Source organism: Bacillus rossius, chromosome 15 (assembly GCF_032445375.1).
Source record: "Bacillus rossius redtenbacheri isolate Brsri chromosome 15, Brsri_v3, whole genome shotgun sequence".
Taxonomy (NCBI): domain Eukaryota; kingdom Metazoa; phylum Arthropoda; class Insecta; order Phasmatodea; family Bacillidae; genus Bacillus; species Bacillus rossius.
The window spans coordinates 38,761,381-38,777,478 of record NC_086342.1 but is presented as its reverse complement, the minus strand read 5'-3'; the positions used below and the strand labels follow the sequence as shown (position 1 = coordinate 38,777,478).

The 16,098-nt window shown below is 47.7% G+C and overlaps 1 protein-coding gene across 2 annotated transcripts in view; it reads right to left on the bottom strand.

The window, feature by feature from the left end:
* LOC134539382 (regulator of telomere elongation helicase 1 homolog) overlaps positions 1–16,098 on the bottom strand; it is a 124,024-nt gene that overhangs the window by 94,962 nt on the left and 12,964 nt on the right. Inside the window, exon 1 of one of the 2 annotated variants that reach the window (XM_063381371.1) lies at positions 2,122–2,339. The exons of the other annotated variant lie outside the window; for it this stretch is intronic. Coding sequence (XP_063237441.1) covers positions 2,122–2,223 — 102 coding nt within the window. The 5' untranslated portion in view covers positions 2,224–2,339. Of the gene's footprint in view, positions 1–2,121; positions 2,340–16,098 lie in introns of those variants that run through there. 2 annotated transcript variants of the gene reach the window in all.

The window sequence follows — 16,098 nt, the reverse complement described above, 5'->3', positions numbered from 1 at the left end:
TTATATTGCCATGTTTCTTATTTTTTTAATGATATTTCAAATAATTAAATATTCATTAAAAATTATACCACTGCAGAGTCCTGAAACAGACATATCATTACGAGCGTATTGTTAGTGCATGTAGCTGACAGACTGCTTTCTGTCCAGAGTGTAAGCCGAGGGCAGAGAAAGGAGTGTGTGAGGGTAGAGAGAACATCCTCTTCAATCCAGACAAACGTCTCAAGTTTGAATTCACCTGCTAAGGCTTCTTACAAAGCTTCATCTCTGTGGCCCCAAGGGCACAAGGTGGGTGACACTGGTAGAAAGTGTCAAATATGTTTCATACATGGTGCAGGAACTTTGATGGGGATGTTGCGTTTAACGAAATAGTACGATAGTTTAAATATTTACAGGTAAAACACACTATATTTCATTGGTGCTGTGGCAAATATCTACGGCAGTGTACAAATTAGCGTGAAGTGTATACTTAATACATACATGTTCCCAGATGTGAAATCTAGAGGACTGTTGGATTGTAAAAGAAAGCATTACGGCACGCAAGTAAATGAATAAGTGTACTTTTTGCAAAATTTGTGTGAAATAAATGTCACCCTTTTAAAAAACATTTTTTTAAGACCATATTTGAGTAAACATAAAAGTAGTTAAAGACTCATGAAACAGGGTTTCTACATTATACATGGTGAACTAATATCTGTACTCTTTCATTACATGTTATTACATTTTCTTCCAGTTTTTTTAATCACAGGGTGACTTTAAAATTCACATACAACCAAAATTCAACACGAGAAAATATATATCACTTTCTAATTAACAAGGAAGTAACAATTTTTAAGTTAAAAAGCTTAAACCTTTTCACAGTTGTATATTTCCATATGATTTAAGTGAACAGTCTCTAACTATTTATATATAAAACAAGGGACTATTAACTGTAGTGAGATGTGAAAAATAAAATGCAAGTTAACAAATACTGCTGGAAATTAAAGTTTTAAACTGATGAAATATTTGGACTGATAATAGCAAAGCAAAAGGTTTGGCGAGCATAGGTAGGCTAGTAAAAATTTTTCACGTATATTACTTTAGTAAATTATAGGTGGAGGATATCATAAAAGACACTTAAATTCTATAAGGTCTAGTTTTGCGAAAGTGGTTTTCATTTGTATAAAATAATAATTTTCGTGATTAAAGATTTGAGATATTAGGCCCAACTATCTGGTATATTTTATGATGGAGGAAGTAAAATAATTACAAATATAAATATTCTAGATAGAATTTTAATTGGTATCGTGAAGTATAAACCAATCCCACCTGGTCTATTCTATTTTGCGATACCAGTATTAACTAATTTTCTAAAAGTTAGACGTTTCGAAATAATTTTTTCTTGATCGTTGATCATTAAATAGAATAAGTCCAACCTGGTTTATTATATTTTGCGATACCAGTATTTAATTTCTTTAAAGTGACACGTTTTGAAATATTTTCTTGGTATCGTGAAGTGGAATACAGTCCCACCAGGTCTACTCTATTTTGTGTTACCGATGTTGAATTTCCTGACCATAATAAATTTCAAATATATATTTATTGGTATCGAGAAGTAACAGTCCCACCCATTCTATTCTATTTTGCAATACCAGAATTAACATTCTGAAAGTGAGTTTTTTAAATTAATTTTTTCTCTGTATTGTGAAGTAGAATCAGCCCCACCACAGTACCGCAAAATAAACTAAAGCGGAGGAATTCTATTCTATTTTACGCTATCGATAAAGCATAACAGGGGAAAAAATTATAAAATACGAGAAAAATAGTGTTTATTGTTCCCGGCCCAAAACTCCCATATTCCCGCGCTAGTACCGAAATAAGTAGAGGTGGTAATGACGTATCCGACCCCATTTTGATGACGTCATTAGTAATTTTATTGTATCGCCAAGTATAATAGTCCCCACACTATTGCATTTAGCCTATCTTAAATACACAAAACCTAACCTAAAGAATAATCAGTACAAAAAAAATAAACCAATTAAAAAAATAATTTTTAAATATGTATTTTGGAATAAAGAACTCAAAAAAAAAATTTCACTTTATCTCTTGCTTGTCACTTTTGTTCAATTAAATCAACCTACGTACCTGTTGAAGACATTGAATAACTTTTTCCATGTAAGCAACTTGAACATCGTAAGGCTTGAAAGGAAAACTTATAGGAACTCCACCTATTGTCAGGTCTGACATTATTTTCTATCATATAAATGCAACATATAACTTTTAACCTTTATTTGGACGCTATTTACAAAACATTCTTAAAGCGCGCTTTTAATTCGATTTGACATTCTTTCGATTAGTATTTCTTATTACATGGTAGCCAACTTTACATTTAGAACTATGAAAAATATTAGGTGTTCTAATGGCAAGTTGCATCATTCTGCTCTTTGATATTCCATATAATGATCTTAACCCAAAAATAATTAATGGATAATTCTTCTAAACGTTGCGCCAACTTTTTTCACGTTAACCTGAGATCAAATATATGGATAGCTCATTCGCTATTTATGTGCCGTGTTTTTTGTTTACATCTGGATCATGAAAATCTGATAAAATATTAGTCTGATGGCAGTGGCGAGGCGTAAGGTTTACATGAGGGAAAGCTACAACTCCGTTCACCCCAAAACACGGTGTTGATGAGGGGAGGGTGGTCCGGGGGCCCTCCCCCGGGAAAATACGGATTTAAAGGTACAAAAAGGTGCTATTTAAGTAGTTTTCTTAACTGAACATTGACTATTCCACAGGTACAAAAATTGACATTTTTTTAAAATTATAAACTATTTTTGAAAAATAATAATGTTTGGCATACATTATTCTGATAATAAAATACCTACTCTACATTATTTATATACTAAGTGGGAGTGTAGTATCATCGATATCTGGTACAAAACATATAAAAAGACAACACATGGCAAAGTATGTACTTAAAATAAAGAGAAGAAGCTCATAAAAATGTACTAGAATAGTAAAAAATAAATATTGGTATTTTTTGTACCAACACAAAATAAACTATCTTCATACGTGATCATAAACTCTGTTAACTGGTACGTGGTTATTCACAGTCACTCCAGCGAGATTGCAACTCTCGAGCTAGGATCCCGTATCCGCCACCCGCGGGACGCGGTCGGTAGTAGTTGGCACTGTTAGGCCGCCTCCCGTACGCCCACAAATCCCCCACGCACTGCCAGCCTTTGGTTACCCAATAGGGCGCAGGGAACTCCCAGCCAACAGCCCGCGAGAGAGATGCGCGCTCCCCGAGAGACGACCGCCGATTGAAACGCGACCTCGCCACCTGCCCTGCCGAACTTTAGCGGACATAGCCGAAGCAGTCGGCGGAATAATTCCACCGTCTGCTTTGCCATGTTCGCTTGAGTTCGGCAAGAAAGCGTTACCTTCGTAGCTTCTACCACGTGTTTTTACAACCAATCCCCTCCCTGAACCATTGTACCATGCCACCCCCCTTCCCAAAGGAAACTACTGCGGCAGCCTTCCTGCTGAAAGCGGTCCTACCAGCGCTTCTAAACCTAGCAACACTTCTAAAACAGCATGTTTTGTGTGTCGTCGAGTTCTTTTCTTATAGCGCACAGCGCACAGTATTGGGTCCCAAGAAGATAATATAAAAAAATACGTACACCTAACTGCACGAGCCAAAGTAAAATACTATTCTGAATAAAATATTTATTTAAAAAATACATTGTCTGCAAACTGCCTGGGAAAGCACTGCTTGCCTTGCTTGCCCTGACGAGACGCCACTGTCTGATGGGATTTGGTATGAGAGGCGATGAGGATGCCAGCTATCGTGCTTCATATTTTGCGTTCGCTGAATTTATGGATGGATGTGGGACTCGTTTAAGTTTAAAAAAATGTGTTAACAAACAACAATAGATGTAAATTTAATAAAATTTATTAATAAAGTGTCTGAAATACATCTTGTTTACATCATCGAATGGTTTTAATTATTTTGTTTTCGAATGAATACAGTTTTAAGCCTGGTCACCAAACCGCTACCAGCAGTCGCCTATGCCTGCAAAAAAACCCACGCAAGCTGGCGGCTACTGCTGCTACCAACCTTCCCGCCATCATTTTTCAGATTGTTATGTGAGAATAATAATATATGAAAAATTGGCACTAATCTAAATATCATTAAATCATGCATTAAGTACAATATTTTTAGTAATGCAGATGTGCCACCTAGTAAACATTATAAGCTTAGTTTGTGACATCGTACGGCCGAAGGCCACCCCAAAGCCCGACCTGCACCCGCCAGTACTCGGCTCCGCTAACGGAAAGCACCCCTAGCCATGGCCCACCTGAGTCAAGTGAGCGGACTGCAGCCCAAGGTAGAGAATAGCGAACCATTTTAATTACACATGCAACGCACTCCCCATGCCTACAAAATTCCCCACACAATAATAAATTAATCAGAAACAAACAAAAGCCCCTAACTAATAGAGTGCGACGTAGGAGTGCCCGGGTCACTCACGTGTAGCTTTCTACTAAAACAGCTGTGAGTGCAACCCTTGTGGCCTTCAGCCTAAATTCAGTAGTGAAATGTGTGACGTAACGCAAACCACCCCAAATTAGCATTATCATTCGCCACTGGAGTAGTTATCAAGAAACAGACAGTCTCCAGCTTGACTCTAATATTCAAACTTATTTTAGACAAACTTATTAAATGTCAATTCTAAAACATATATAGATATTAAGTAAATCATTTAGTTTTATTGTATGAATTTAGAGACACTTGCTTTATATTATTAATGTAATTTTTTACGAACAACAGAACTTTAGAAACTCTGGCGTGACAGGGAGCTCACCCCTCCCCTCGCGCCAGGGCCAGACGCCTGTACAGCGTGACTCGCGGACCGGGACGGACGCACGTCCCACGGGGAGCCATCATTTCTTTGTGTTCATCGAACGTCCATCTGGTAATTATAGTCACAACCGAAACCCTTTTTTAAATACTCCCCGTGTGCGCCCGGTCCTTTTCCGGTATAGGGCCTATCCCAGCCGCATCAATTTAACACGCCCCACACAAAGCATTACGTGGGGCCGTGCAGTATACAGTACGGGCCGTCTCCCGCCACCCCAGAACTTAAATTAATCGCCCAGTGCACAGGCACAGGCTACATCCAATCGTAGACGTGTTTTTAATTTAGTAGCGAGCCGCGGTCCACACAGGTGGGCCCGCGCGTCGCAATTTACCAATTACGGGATTAGCCGACTCTAATCGAACACTCTTCCTCAACTGCGACTGGCGTGAGGGCTTAATAAGTAAACACATGTAGAGGCACGCAGGTGTCCCTCTTAGATAACGTGTGGAGTGTAATCGTGTACGTAAGAGCACCACAGGGTGCCGTTTTGTCAAGTGTAATTGTAATAATAGTGTAACCAAAACTTCTACGTGTTCCGACACCTCACTGGCAGTCATGTGCCGCCCAATGTAATGAACCAGTGTAAATCGTGAACAATAAAACTTCCACCCCGCACCTCCCGTGCGCGACGTGCGACCCGTAGAACAACCAGAACAGTGTATGTAAATTAACCTAAACAACCCAACCTAATCAGGAAACAAATTCCATCACCGCCGACGGTTCTAGCGGGCCACGCTGGGGCAACGAACCCACGACCATCACACGGTTAGACACCGAGCTAACCTAGCGCCCCCCCGGAACAGAAATCTCTAAGAAAGCCAGCCACCCTGCTAGGACTTGCGCCCGACCTCGAACATGAGCCCGCGGCGGACGGCATTTGTTTGTCTTCCACCTTTTCTTGGTGGTTTTTGTGGGAGTTGGCATTGTCCCCCTCTCCTTGCAAAGCCCCGACCCGATAGTCCTGAGAGGACCTCGGCATGAGTAATACATTTTGTCTCACAGGGAGACTATAACATTTTGTGCAAACGACGACTTCATTATGTAATTATATCGTCACTCTAAAACTTTTTTTTTCTTTTAGCTCCTCTCATGTCCCTGGGTCATTTGTGGCGCCGGGCCTATCATGCCCATTGTCAACTTAGCCCAGCCTCGCAACCACACCATGGGGTCAAACTTTACGGAACTGGCTGACTCTAGACGAGTGTTTCCATAAATAACCCGCACATACACTTCCTGGTAGCCAGAACATTCGTTCTGACAGTGAACGTAAATCACAGCTCACCAAGCCACGTGTAGAATGGTGATCGATAGGATTACGAGATTAGCCATATTACAACACCCAACCACTCCCTTAACCAGACTGCCACCAGGGTTAATTTTAAGCACAAGCTAACTAGCGATCCATTAAAGTGTTTCTAGTAAGTGTAATTTATAGTTTGACACCAACCGCCGGTGCTCCCTCTGGTTCGCACAGGCTGTTATGTCACAACAACACTTACTCTTAAGTGCATCGAACACGCCCGAGTGTGATGTCCGCCGAGTGAGTGAAAGTGCACCGCGACGAACACCAAGGCGACGAAAGTGCCCGGCCGGGTGTGGCAATGCGCTAAATTAAATCAGTAATTATTCTTTTAAAACAAAAACAACCAAATTAATAACAATTAAAAGATAATTAATTCAAGTAAAAATTATGTACAATTGTTGAATAATCATGTATTGTCAAATATGTCATTTAAGTCCAAAACTTGTTTGGAGCTGTTTTCCTGCGGGACACCTGCGCGGTGCAGAGTGACGTCACAGAGGGACAGCTGGTCACAGCCGCGCACGCATCACCGGGCTTCCGCGGGACAGGAGGCGTGCGAGCATGGGACACCGACTCGGGGGTGAGGGGAGGCTGTCCTCCCTACCTGCTCGCGCCCTGTCATCGACGTCCTGATCCGTCGACCGGACAGTCTGCCGCAAACGCGTGACAGGTCACACGTCAACATGAACGGGGACGACCCATGGGAGACGTGCTTGCGGGCGGTAAAGCACACCGCGGAAACAAACGCCGTGGGACGTCCCGGGGACGAGAGTGACCAGCCCGCAGAACAGGCGCCGCAGAAACCGAACGTACGAGAAGGCGAGTGCGGGGCCGCGCAGTGCCACGGACAGTCAGACGAGTTAGCCACTTGTTACCAGTGCTGCACGCTGCGCCACCGAACGGCTACTGTCGCGCGAGAATTCCTGGTTTTTCGGGACGGACTATTTATGTGCCAGGCGTGTGAAATTAAGGCGACAGCGCCGACACAAGGGGCGGTCATGGCCGGTCCAGCCCGCGCAGGCGCCGGAATTAGGCTTCCCGAGTTCGCCGGACAAGAACACGAGGACCCACAAACATTCGGCCGCCACTGCCGCGACTTTTTGGCCCGTCACGGCATTCCACTCAACGAGTGGACGGAGCGAGTGAGTGACCAGCTCAGAGGAGCCGCCCGTGACTGGTGGGACATGGTCGGGAAAGGCGAAATGGCATGGGACGACTTCACCTCTCGGCTGGAGAGCCGGTTCGATGTACCCCGCAAGGTGACGACGAGGACGTTGAGTCATTCATACGAGCCAAAGTTCGACTTCATCGCCGTCTTACCACTGGAGACCTAAGCGAGGTCCAATTAATGAGGAGGGAGCTGCGCCCACATCTGAGGGGCGCCACTGGACGTGTACTGCTCTCGTCGGAGAGGTGTGGGTCCAGGTCGACGTGGCCGGGACCGGGAAATGCGGGACCTGGAGGGATGGTGAAGTAGAATGACAGGTAGATGGAAAGGACCACTCGATTTTAATTCGTTCCACGAGCTCTTTTATTGCATTCTGAGAGCTTGCCGCGGCCTGGCGGATCCGTCGCGGAGTGCGCGCCCTTCCCACGAAGACCCGGACTCCCGGAGACCGTCTCGTACGGCCCACTCGTCCCGACGCGTAGTGGCAGTTTTCCCACGTAACAAAGTTCCTGATAATCAACTGCTTCGCAAAGGCACGTGACGCGTGCGCGGCTCTTACGTACTGACTCGTAACGTCGGCGATGGTTCAGCAATGGGTAACTATGTCCCTCACGAAGACACGTGATGCGTGCGCGGTTCTTACGTACTGACTCGTAATGTCAGCGAAAGTTTAGCGATGCGTAACTATGCTTACGCGTCCTATAATGACCGACTCGTGACGTAACTCGTAACTCGTAACTCGGACACCCAATCGCGTGGGCGGCACAACGTAGGCAGCACGGCTGCTGCGAAATGCTCGTACTGTGGCGGTGTCGCCGGACCGTGAGCTTGATAGACCCGTCTCGCAATCAGCGCGGAGCGGAGCGCACATCCGCCGCTGCTCGAGTCCTGAGTTCAACTGCCCTTCCCCGCTCGTCCGCGGGCCGTCGCGCGCAGGCAGCGGGGGAGGGGAGGGGGAATCGGCCGGCGTGGGAGAGCGCCACCCCTCGCGACGCGGATGAGCGCCAGGCCGCGCTTACATATAGACACTGCGACACGTTTACGAGAATTACAAGATTATTACACAATAGTTAATACATTACAGTTACATTATTTACACACTTAAAAAAGTCACGGTTATTTGGGAAGAAAATATATACACACAGAAACATTTACACATTAACACTGGCTCACTGGCGTGCTAGGGCGCACGCGGGTGCGTCCCTGGCCGATGCACAACACTGGGGGTTCACTGGGGGGAAAACAGACCCCCTCAGGCCCGCGTCGGTGGCCAGGTACGGCCTCTGTATCTGGGAGGGTACGACGACTGTCGTCACAGTATACATACTGCACCTGGCTCCAGGCACCGATGTGCAGCCTCTGTTTGCCATTCACCGGGTTGGCCATCTGCGGTGCAAAATCGTTCCCTACAGTCCGAGGACCCCGCAGATATCCCAGTGCCATAGATGCCAGCGCTATGAGCACCAAAAAACAATTGCTATAGGCCTGCACGCTGTGTAAAGTGTGCGGGGGCACATGCCACAGTGGCCTGCACCAAAGACCCAATGACACCGCCGAAATGCTGCCTGTGCGGTGGTCCTCACACAGCAAATTACAAACAGTGCCCTCGACACCTCGAGCTCCAGAGAGGCGCCTCGAGCAGGGTGCAGGCCCCGACCCCGCCCACTAGCGGACAAGGAGCAAGCCAGCAAACTGCAGACCCAGCGGAGCCTGAAGGGGCTGGGGTGAAGGGGCACGGGGAGCGGCAGCAGCCAGCCCCCAGGACTCATGACCCCCCTCAAGGCCACTCAGTGACGGCCAGGACGAAGCAACATGCCCAGAGGTCCGTTCCTGCACAGACAGGGACACAAACAATGGTGCTGGCAGGGGCCGGGGGAAGCGCGGGTCGCGCAGTACAGAGCGACCGCCGCAGAGCTGACAAGCAACCGCCTGCACACCAACAGAAAGCACCCCCACCCCCTCCGCCACCCTCGACCATAATGGGACAGGCCAAGAATGCCTGGCCCGGGCTGTTGAAACCTAGTCACGCAGCGCAGCGGGACACAGCGCAGAGCGAAGAGCAGGTAGCCCAGAGCTGCCAACATAACCCTCCCCCGCCCCCGCAGCACCCAGCAAGTACTGCCAGGCGCACCAAGACAGTTCCTAAAAGCATGCTGAAAACCCACAGCCGCCTCAAAACCCGGCCACAGCATCCCTAGGAGAGCTGTTTGCTTTTCTGCGAGAGATGGACCTCCCGAGGATGCTGCATATCTTTCAACCACACCTGATTGCCATGCGCTTGGTTACAGACCCGACGCAGTGCAAGATGGCATTCCTGCAGCCATGTCCGAGTACTTGATCTAACTCCATGACAGACATGACTAACGGGACTGACGAGACATTCAACATACTATACTGGAACTCAAATGGACTGCGACCACAAATGCATGAGTTCAAACAAGTGCTAATAACATATGGAATTTCAATTGCACTTATTAACGAAACTGTTCTATCATCCATGCAGCGCCTGAGCATACCTGACTACATAATTTACAGAGATGACTCAGGCCGAGGTACAGCTGTGCTCATAAAGCGTGGACTACAACATTATCCCGTCACAATTACAAACTTACAAACACTAGAAAGCCTCGCGGTTGTGTTACCTACACAGGCAGGGGATTTTTTAGTGGCCGCGGCATACAGGTCCCCCAATAAACGATTCTACGAAGACGACCTTGACATGGTCGCAAGTCACTGCCCTCACTTTTTTATGGCAGGTGACTTAAATGCAAAACACATTGATTGGCACTCACGCATTATCTCTCCAGTCGGCAGGCGACTGGCGACCTATGCAGCTGGAAAAAACTACTTGGTTCGGGCCCTGGAACTCGCGACGCACTTCCCATTCTTGGGGGGGCCGGGGGACGTACTGGATGTTGTTCTGACGAATGACACTAGACACCACTTCACTCTGACGTCACTAGACGAACTAGACTCGGACCAAAACCCGGTGCTGTGCGAGATGCGGCTAAGAGCTGATGTGCAGCCAAGGGCCGAAATAAAATACTCAATGACAAACTGGGCAGAATACACTTACACTCTAGAGGACATACGGTTCCCGGACATCGGCCTCGAGACCCCAGACGACGTAGAGGCGGCTGTGGAGTGCTTCACACACACTCTCCACACAGCCGCACGAGACGCGACGACGCGCCTCACCAGGCGCGAGGTCCAGCGCACTCAGTACCCCGACCTGGACTACCACATTGCGGTGAAGAATGCAGCACGGCGGGAGTACCAGCGCACTCGCGCGCCCGCAGCCAAGACGGCCTACAACAGACTCAAGGCACAGCTGAGGCGCATAACACAGCGACTCAAAATCAGCCAGTGGGAGCACCATATTCAGTAGGCGGAGCGGACTGACGCCCGATTGTGGAAGCTGGCGAGCACACTGCGTGGCGCTAAGGCACGGCGTGCCATCCCTGCAATCCATGGCTTGCACGGAATGGCATACATGGCCGAAGCGAAGGCAGAAGCTATTGCTGAATCACTCGAGCGGCAGTTCGAGCCGAATGAGGACCCCCAGGATGACGACTTCACGGATGAGGTGGAGCACTTTGTGCGCCAATATCTCCGCACTACAGTTGCGCCTGATCTCGAACCCCAAGAGCATGTCACGGCCGCCGAAGTTAGGCGTGTAATGCGGGATCTTCCGGTGCAGAGAGCCCCGGGGGCGGACCGAGTTTCCAACCTGATGCTAAAGAAACTGCCGTCCTGTGCGGTGGAGTTCTTGGTTCGGGTTTTGAACGCGGTACTGCGCGCACTGGGGTATTCCCACGTGCCTGGAAGGAGGCCCACGTCATTACACTACCTAAACCAGGCAAGTAACCAATCTATCCACAAAATCGCCGCCTCATCAGCTTGCTGAGCTCGCTCAGCAAGCTGGCCGAAAAGGTAATTTTGAGTCGGCTGCTAGAGCATGCCACCGCCCTGGGGGTACTCCCAGACTTTCAATATGGCTTCCGGGAGGCCCACTCCACGACACACCCTCTGGCATGGATCGTCGAGTCGGCCACAGGTGCCTTCAATGCCCGGGAACATATGATGGCAGTGTTCCTGGATGTTGAAAAGGCATTTGACAAAGTCTGGCATGAGGGGCTCATTTAAAGTTCATTTCACTTCAATTCCCGCCCCGTTACACTCTCCTCGTGTCCGGCTTTCTGGCCAGCAGGACTTTCCGAGTCAAGGTGGAAGGCAAGCTGTCCAGGACACGGCCAATCTCCAGTGGAGTGCCGCAAGGGGCGCGGCTAAGCCCCTTCCTTTACAGCTTGTACGTCGCCGACATCCCCACAGCGCCGGACGTACGAGTCCAGCTCTTCGCTGACGACACTGCGCTGTGGGCCAACGGCCCGGACATCGACCAGGTCCAACAGCACCTGCAGGACTACCTAGGGCTCTTCGAGTGGTGGCTTGAGAGATGGCGAATTAAGGCCAACACCGAGAAATCTCAAGCCATCATCTTCACTCGTCGCAGGCCGGAACCGCCACTACCTCTGGAGCTATTTGACACGCCCATTCCCCTAGCCCCCACAGCTAAATACCTGGGCCTAAACCTAGATTCCCGCCTGACCTGGCAGCACCATGCGGCCAGCAGAGTGGTGGAGTGCAAGAAGAGAGTAGGAGCACTCTACCCACTACTGAGGGGCCGAGTGCTACCAGACAGGTTTAAAGTACGGATCTACAAAGCAGTTGTCCTGCCCGCAATGCTTTATGCCGCCGAGGTGTGGGGTTATGCAGCCAGTCGCACCATCAGACGACTCCAGGTCGCACAAAACCAGGCCCTACGTCTCATCACTGGCATGGACCGTTTCACACGCATTCGCACACTTCACAGACTCACAAACATGCATCTCATCTCACAGTTGATCCTCACCAGGAATATCAAATTCTACAACACTGCCAGAGCACACAGAAATGCTCTAATTAACGAACTGGGGAGCTACGACCCGGAGGAGGTCGTTAGCTACAAACGCCCACGTCTCGCAGCACCCTGAGCGCTCCACGGGGGCTGGCAGGACTCGTGCGCTGGCTGCCCGCAGCTGCCGGCCGTGGGGACCTCGCGTGGGAGTCGAGCCACGCACCACAGACTCCGGGACCGATCCCGTACTCACGCCTGAAAGAGAGGGAAGGGGAGACTCAACACCACCGACCCACAGCTCGCTCCACAGCCACTCCACTCCGGGGTTCTCCGCGCTGCCCGGGCTTCTCCGCGCTGCGGGTAAACAGTGTGCGGCCACAGGAGGTCGACAAAGGCAAACCAAAGAGGACGCAGTCGTTAAAGGCGCCTCCAAATGCGCGTGGGGCAGGCAGGCGCGGCGCTCAACACACCGCGGCTGTACTGGCGCCCGCGCGCGCCCGCAGTGCGACAGCCGCGAGTTCTCTCGGGGGCTCCAAGCCGGTAGTTCAAGGCGAGACAGGAACAACTGGGGTCACCGGTGCGCGAACTCACGACTCTGGCATTGACCGCAACGAGTGCAGGGGGAGGTGGGACAGTGGTGCCGGCTCTCTCTTGTAGCGGGAAACCCGACCGCGTAGCTGTGCGCGAAAGCAGCGAGCCCGAGCATTGGCTGTGCAAACACATGGCTAGCAGTCTCCTGGAGCGGGCGGAGGCTCGAGTGACGACCTCTTGCGGGGAGAGCTCCCAGGGGCCGTATTGAGCGGGGCTGTCGCCCTGCGCAGTGTGTCATCTCACTCATGTCCACAAGAAATCGCCCACATCGGTTGCAGATAGCCCAAGGAAAAGAAGTGACTTCTATCTTTATTCATCAAAATGCCCACAGCAGCATATGGGTTCGAGTCCCTACTGTGATCCCGCTAGAGAAACAAATTTTAACACCGCCTTATAAGTAACCCAGTATCATCCTTTCGACAGACATCCACACATAAACTCTATTTCACAACAAGAGGTAGTGGGCGGCACTCCGCAACCTGGAACTCTTCGCGGGCCCTTGGTTCGATGCCTGGTTCTGGCATCCGGACCACAGGCCCGCAGAAGCTATGATGACAATACAGTTTGCGGCACACTGTGTCGCAGTGTTGTCTGATTAAGCAAACAGTCTGAGCAATGTAAAATATAGAAGGTTTCCTGGACGGCTGTCCTGAGTGCGTGCTGTGCCAACGGTGTCTCGGCAAACGGGATATTTTGTTAATAATCCGTGCACTGACACTCTTGTCATGTTAAATCGGTTTCGCGACATCGCCGTAAACATTTGTGTTTAAATATCTCCGCGATTATTACGTGCGTGAGTGTGATATCTGCGTTCACATCTGGACCCAAGCATCCATCGGTTAAGGTAGGCTGTTGCAACTACGGTTTGAGGTGACGCCACGTTATATCACGTTTCCCTAGTGACTTTAGGACTTCAAGGTGAACTATTTCGACATTTTAACAAATTCAATTATACATATTCACACGCTAGAGTTACCAAGACTAGTAGTCCTGAGAGTACCGTTACGTTTAAATACCTTACCGAACTACGCCGGAGCAGTTTAAGAAAAACATTCCCTGATATTTTTAGAAAATTATAAATATAAATGAACTTTTGAAATAATTGTGTTTACCATAACGGCAACTTGCTTTGAATATTATTTCTTCCTTGGTCATATCATACGGATTGTCATTATTATAGTGTGCTGTAGTGACCAACGACATATATCGTCGTTGGTAGTGACCCTGCTGCTATTTCTTTTTTTTTTTTGAATAAATATCTATTTGTTATCGCAGTAATTTAATATGTATGAATCTAAATCCTGACCATAGATATTGTGTGTATTTTGCTAGCTGTTAAATGTCGTTCTACGCATATACTAAAGGACCGCAGTAGCCGTCATAATTCATATAACTGAAACATTTGTCATGTCACTTTGTGGAGCCTTATAGGTTGACGCCACTCCCGCTGCCTGTTTTAGTTTTTAATTAATTATTAGCGTTGTAAAATATCTCAGGGGTTTTAACGGGGGTTCGGCCTCGTGGCTGCAGGCAGGAGCGCGTCTCGTTTCGAAAATTACCTGGGCTGTTCAGGCCACCCAGGATGCCTTGTAAATGAATGGTAAACGAGTTAAAGGACACTGCACTTTATTCAGTATTGATACACTCATTCGTCCCGACACTGGCCGCGTCCGTTGTCGGACCGCTATGACACGCGTATCTCTATACGTGACGGTTTGCGCGACCAAGATGGATTGCAAAGTTATATCGACAAACTGAAACAGTGGGTTCTCGTCCCTGTGAAAGGTTTAGAATGTAAATGAAACTGGTATTGCCCCAACTTAGGCGGGCTGGTAAATAATTAGAAAAGTTCCTATGTTTAGGATGATTTGCAGTCTAGCCTGCAACGAAATATTAACGTTTCAGAAATTACGTGGACACGCCAACTGGAGACATACACGTAAACGTCTCTTGCAAATGAAAGTTAGTCACTTAAAATACGCATTACACTTTGCACTATAAAAATGGAGAAAGTTAAGAGACGAAAGTTAGTCAGTATAATTCTCAACACTTATTACGGAGGATCTACGACGATAACGATTAGTTGGCTAATGAGCCGAAAATTGTGTACCACTACTACGCGGTCCTTAAACTGGACATGGATTTACGTATGAAAATAAAGTCCCCTTGTGGGAAGAATTTAATAAGTTAAGAGTCGCACGAAATATCGTGCGACCGGGTTGGGGTCGGCGCCGAGCTGATTAAAGGATTTACGAGACTTACACTATTGCTGAAATGTTGAAGAGATGCTAAAGTTGATGACCCGACGTTCGCGGAGCGCCCGACCCCTTCGAGCTCCAGACGGTCACTGAGCGCGAGACCGCCCTGCGGCCTCGCGCCTAACCACGTGGAACGCGGGAAAACCGACCCGGCCAGTTTTGGACTTAAAGACAAGTTACACAATATATGCTTATAAAACAATTAGACATAATTTCCCTTACATGAATCCTCTTTTAAATTGTTATTAATTTAGTTGTTTTGATTTGACAAAATAATTATATAATTAATTAGGCGCATTGCCACACCCGGCCGGGCGCTGACGTCGCTTTGGTGTTCGTATCGGCGCACTTTCACACACTCGGCGGACATCACGCTCGGGCGTGTTCGGCGCACTTAAGAGTAAGTGTTGTTGTGACATAACGGCCTGTGCGAACCAGAGGGAGCACCGGCGGTCGGCGTCAAGTTTATATACAGAGTTAAAGTTGCTTTTCCCTTGAAATAACTACAGTACTTTGACGTATTACAACACACACAGTTTTGCTGATTAGTGTGATAAGTGTTAATATTCTTTTTAATCATTGCTATCAAGTCTAAGATAGGCAAGTGATATGAGAGTAATATTAGCAGTTACATATAAAACAAATTTTTTGCAACAGACCATTAATGTGGTTAAAATAAATTTTAGGTTAGGTTCGTTATCATAAAATCTCAGTTGACACACAAACAAGCTTGGTACTTCACTCGATGATCAAATATATGACTGTATGCGAGATAATGGCATCAGATGTGGTTTAGCCATCTGGACGAAATCCATAAAGAAATAAGCTCTGCACATGTGTGGATTTTGGGCAACAGAATAGACCACAAAAATTCGTTGCCTAAAACTAAGGGACTGGCTGAGTTATATTATGCACTAGGAATATGTTTGGGGTACAAGTGTACTATGTTTTACATCTAAACTTTTATTTTTGTG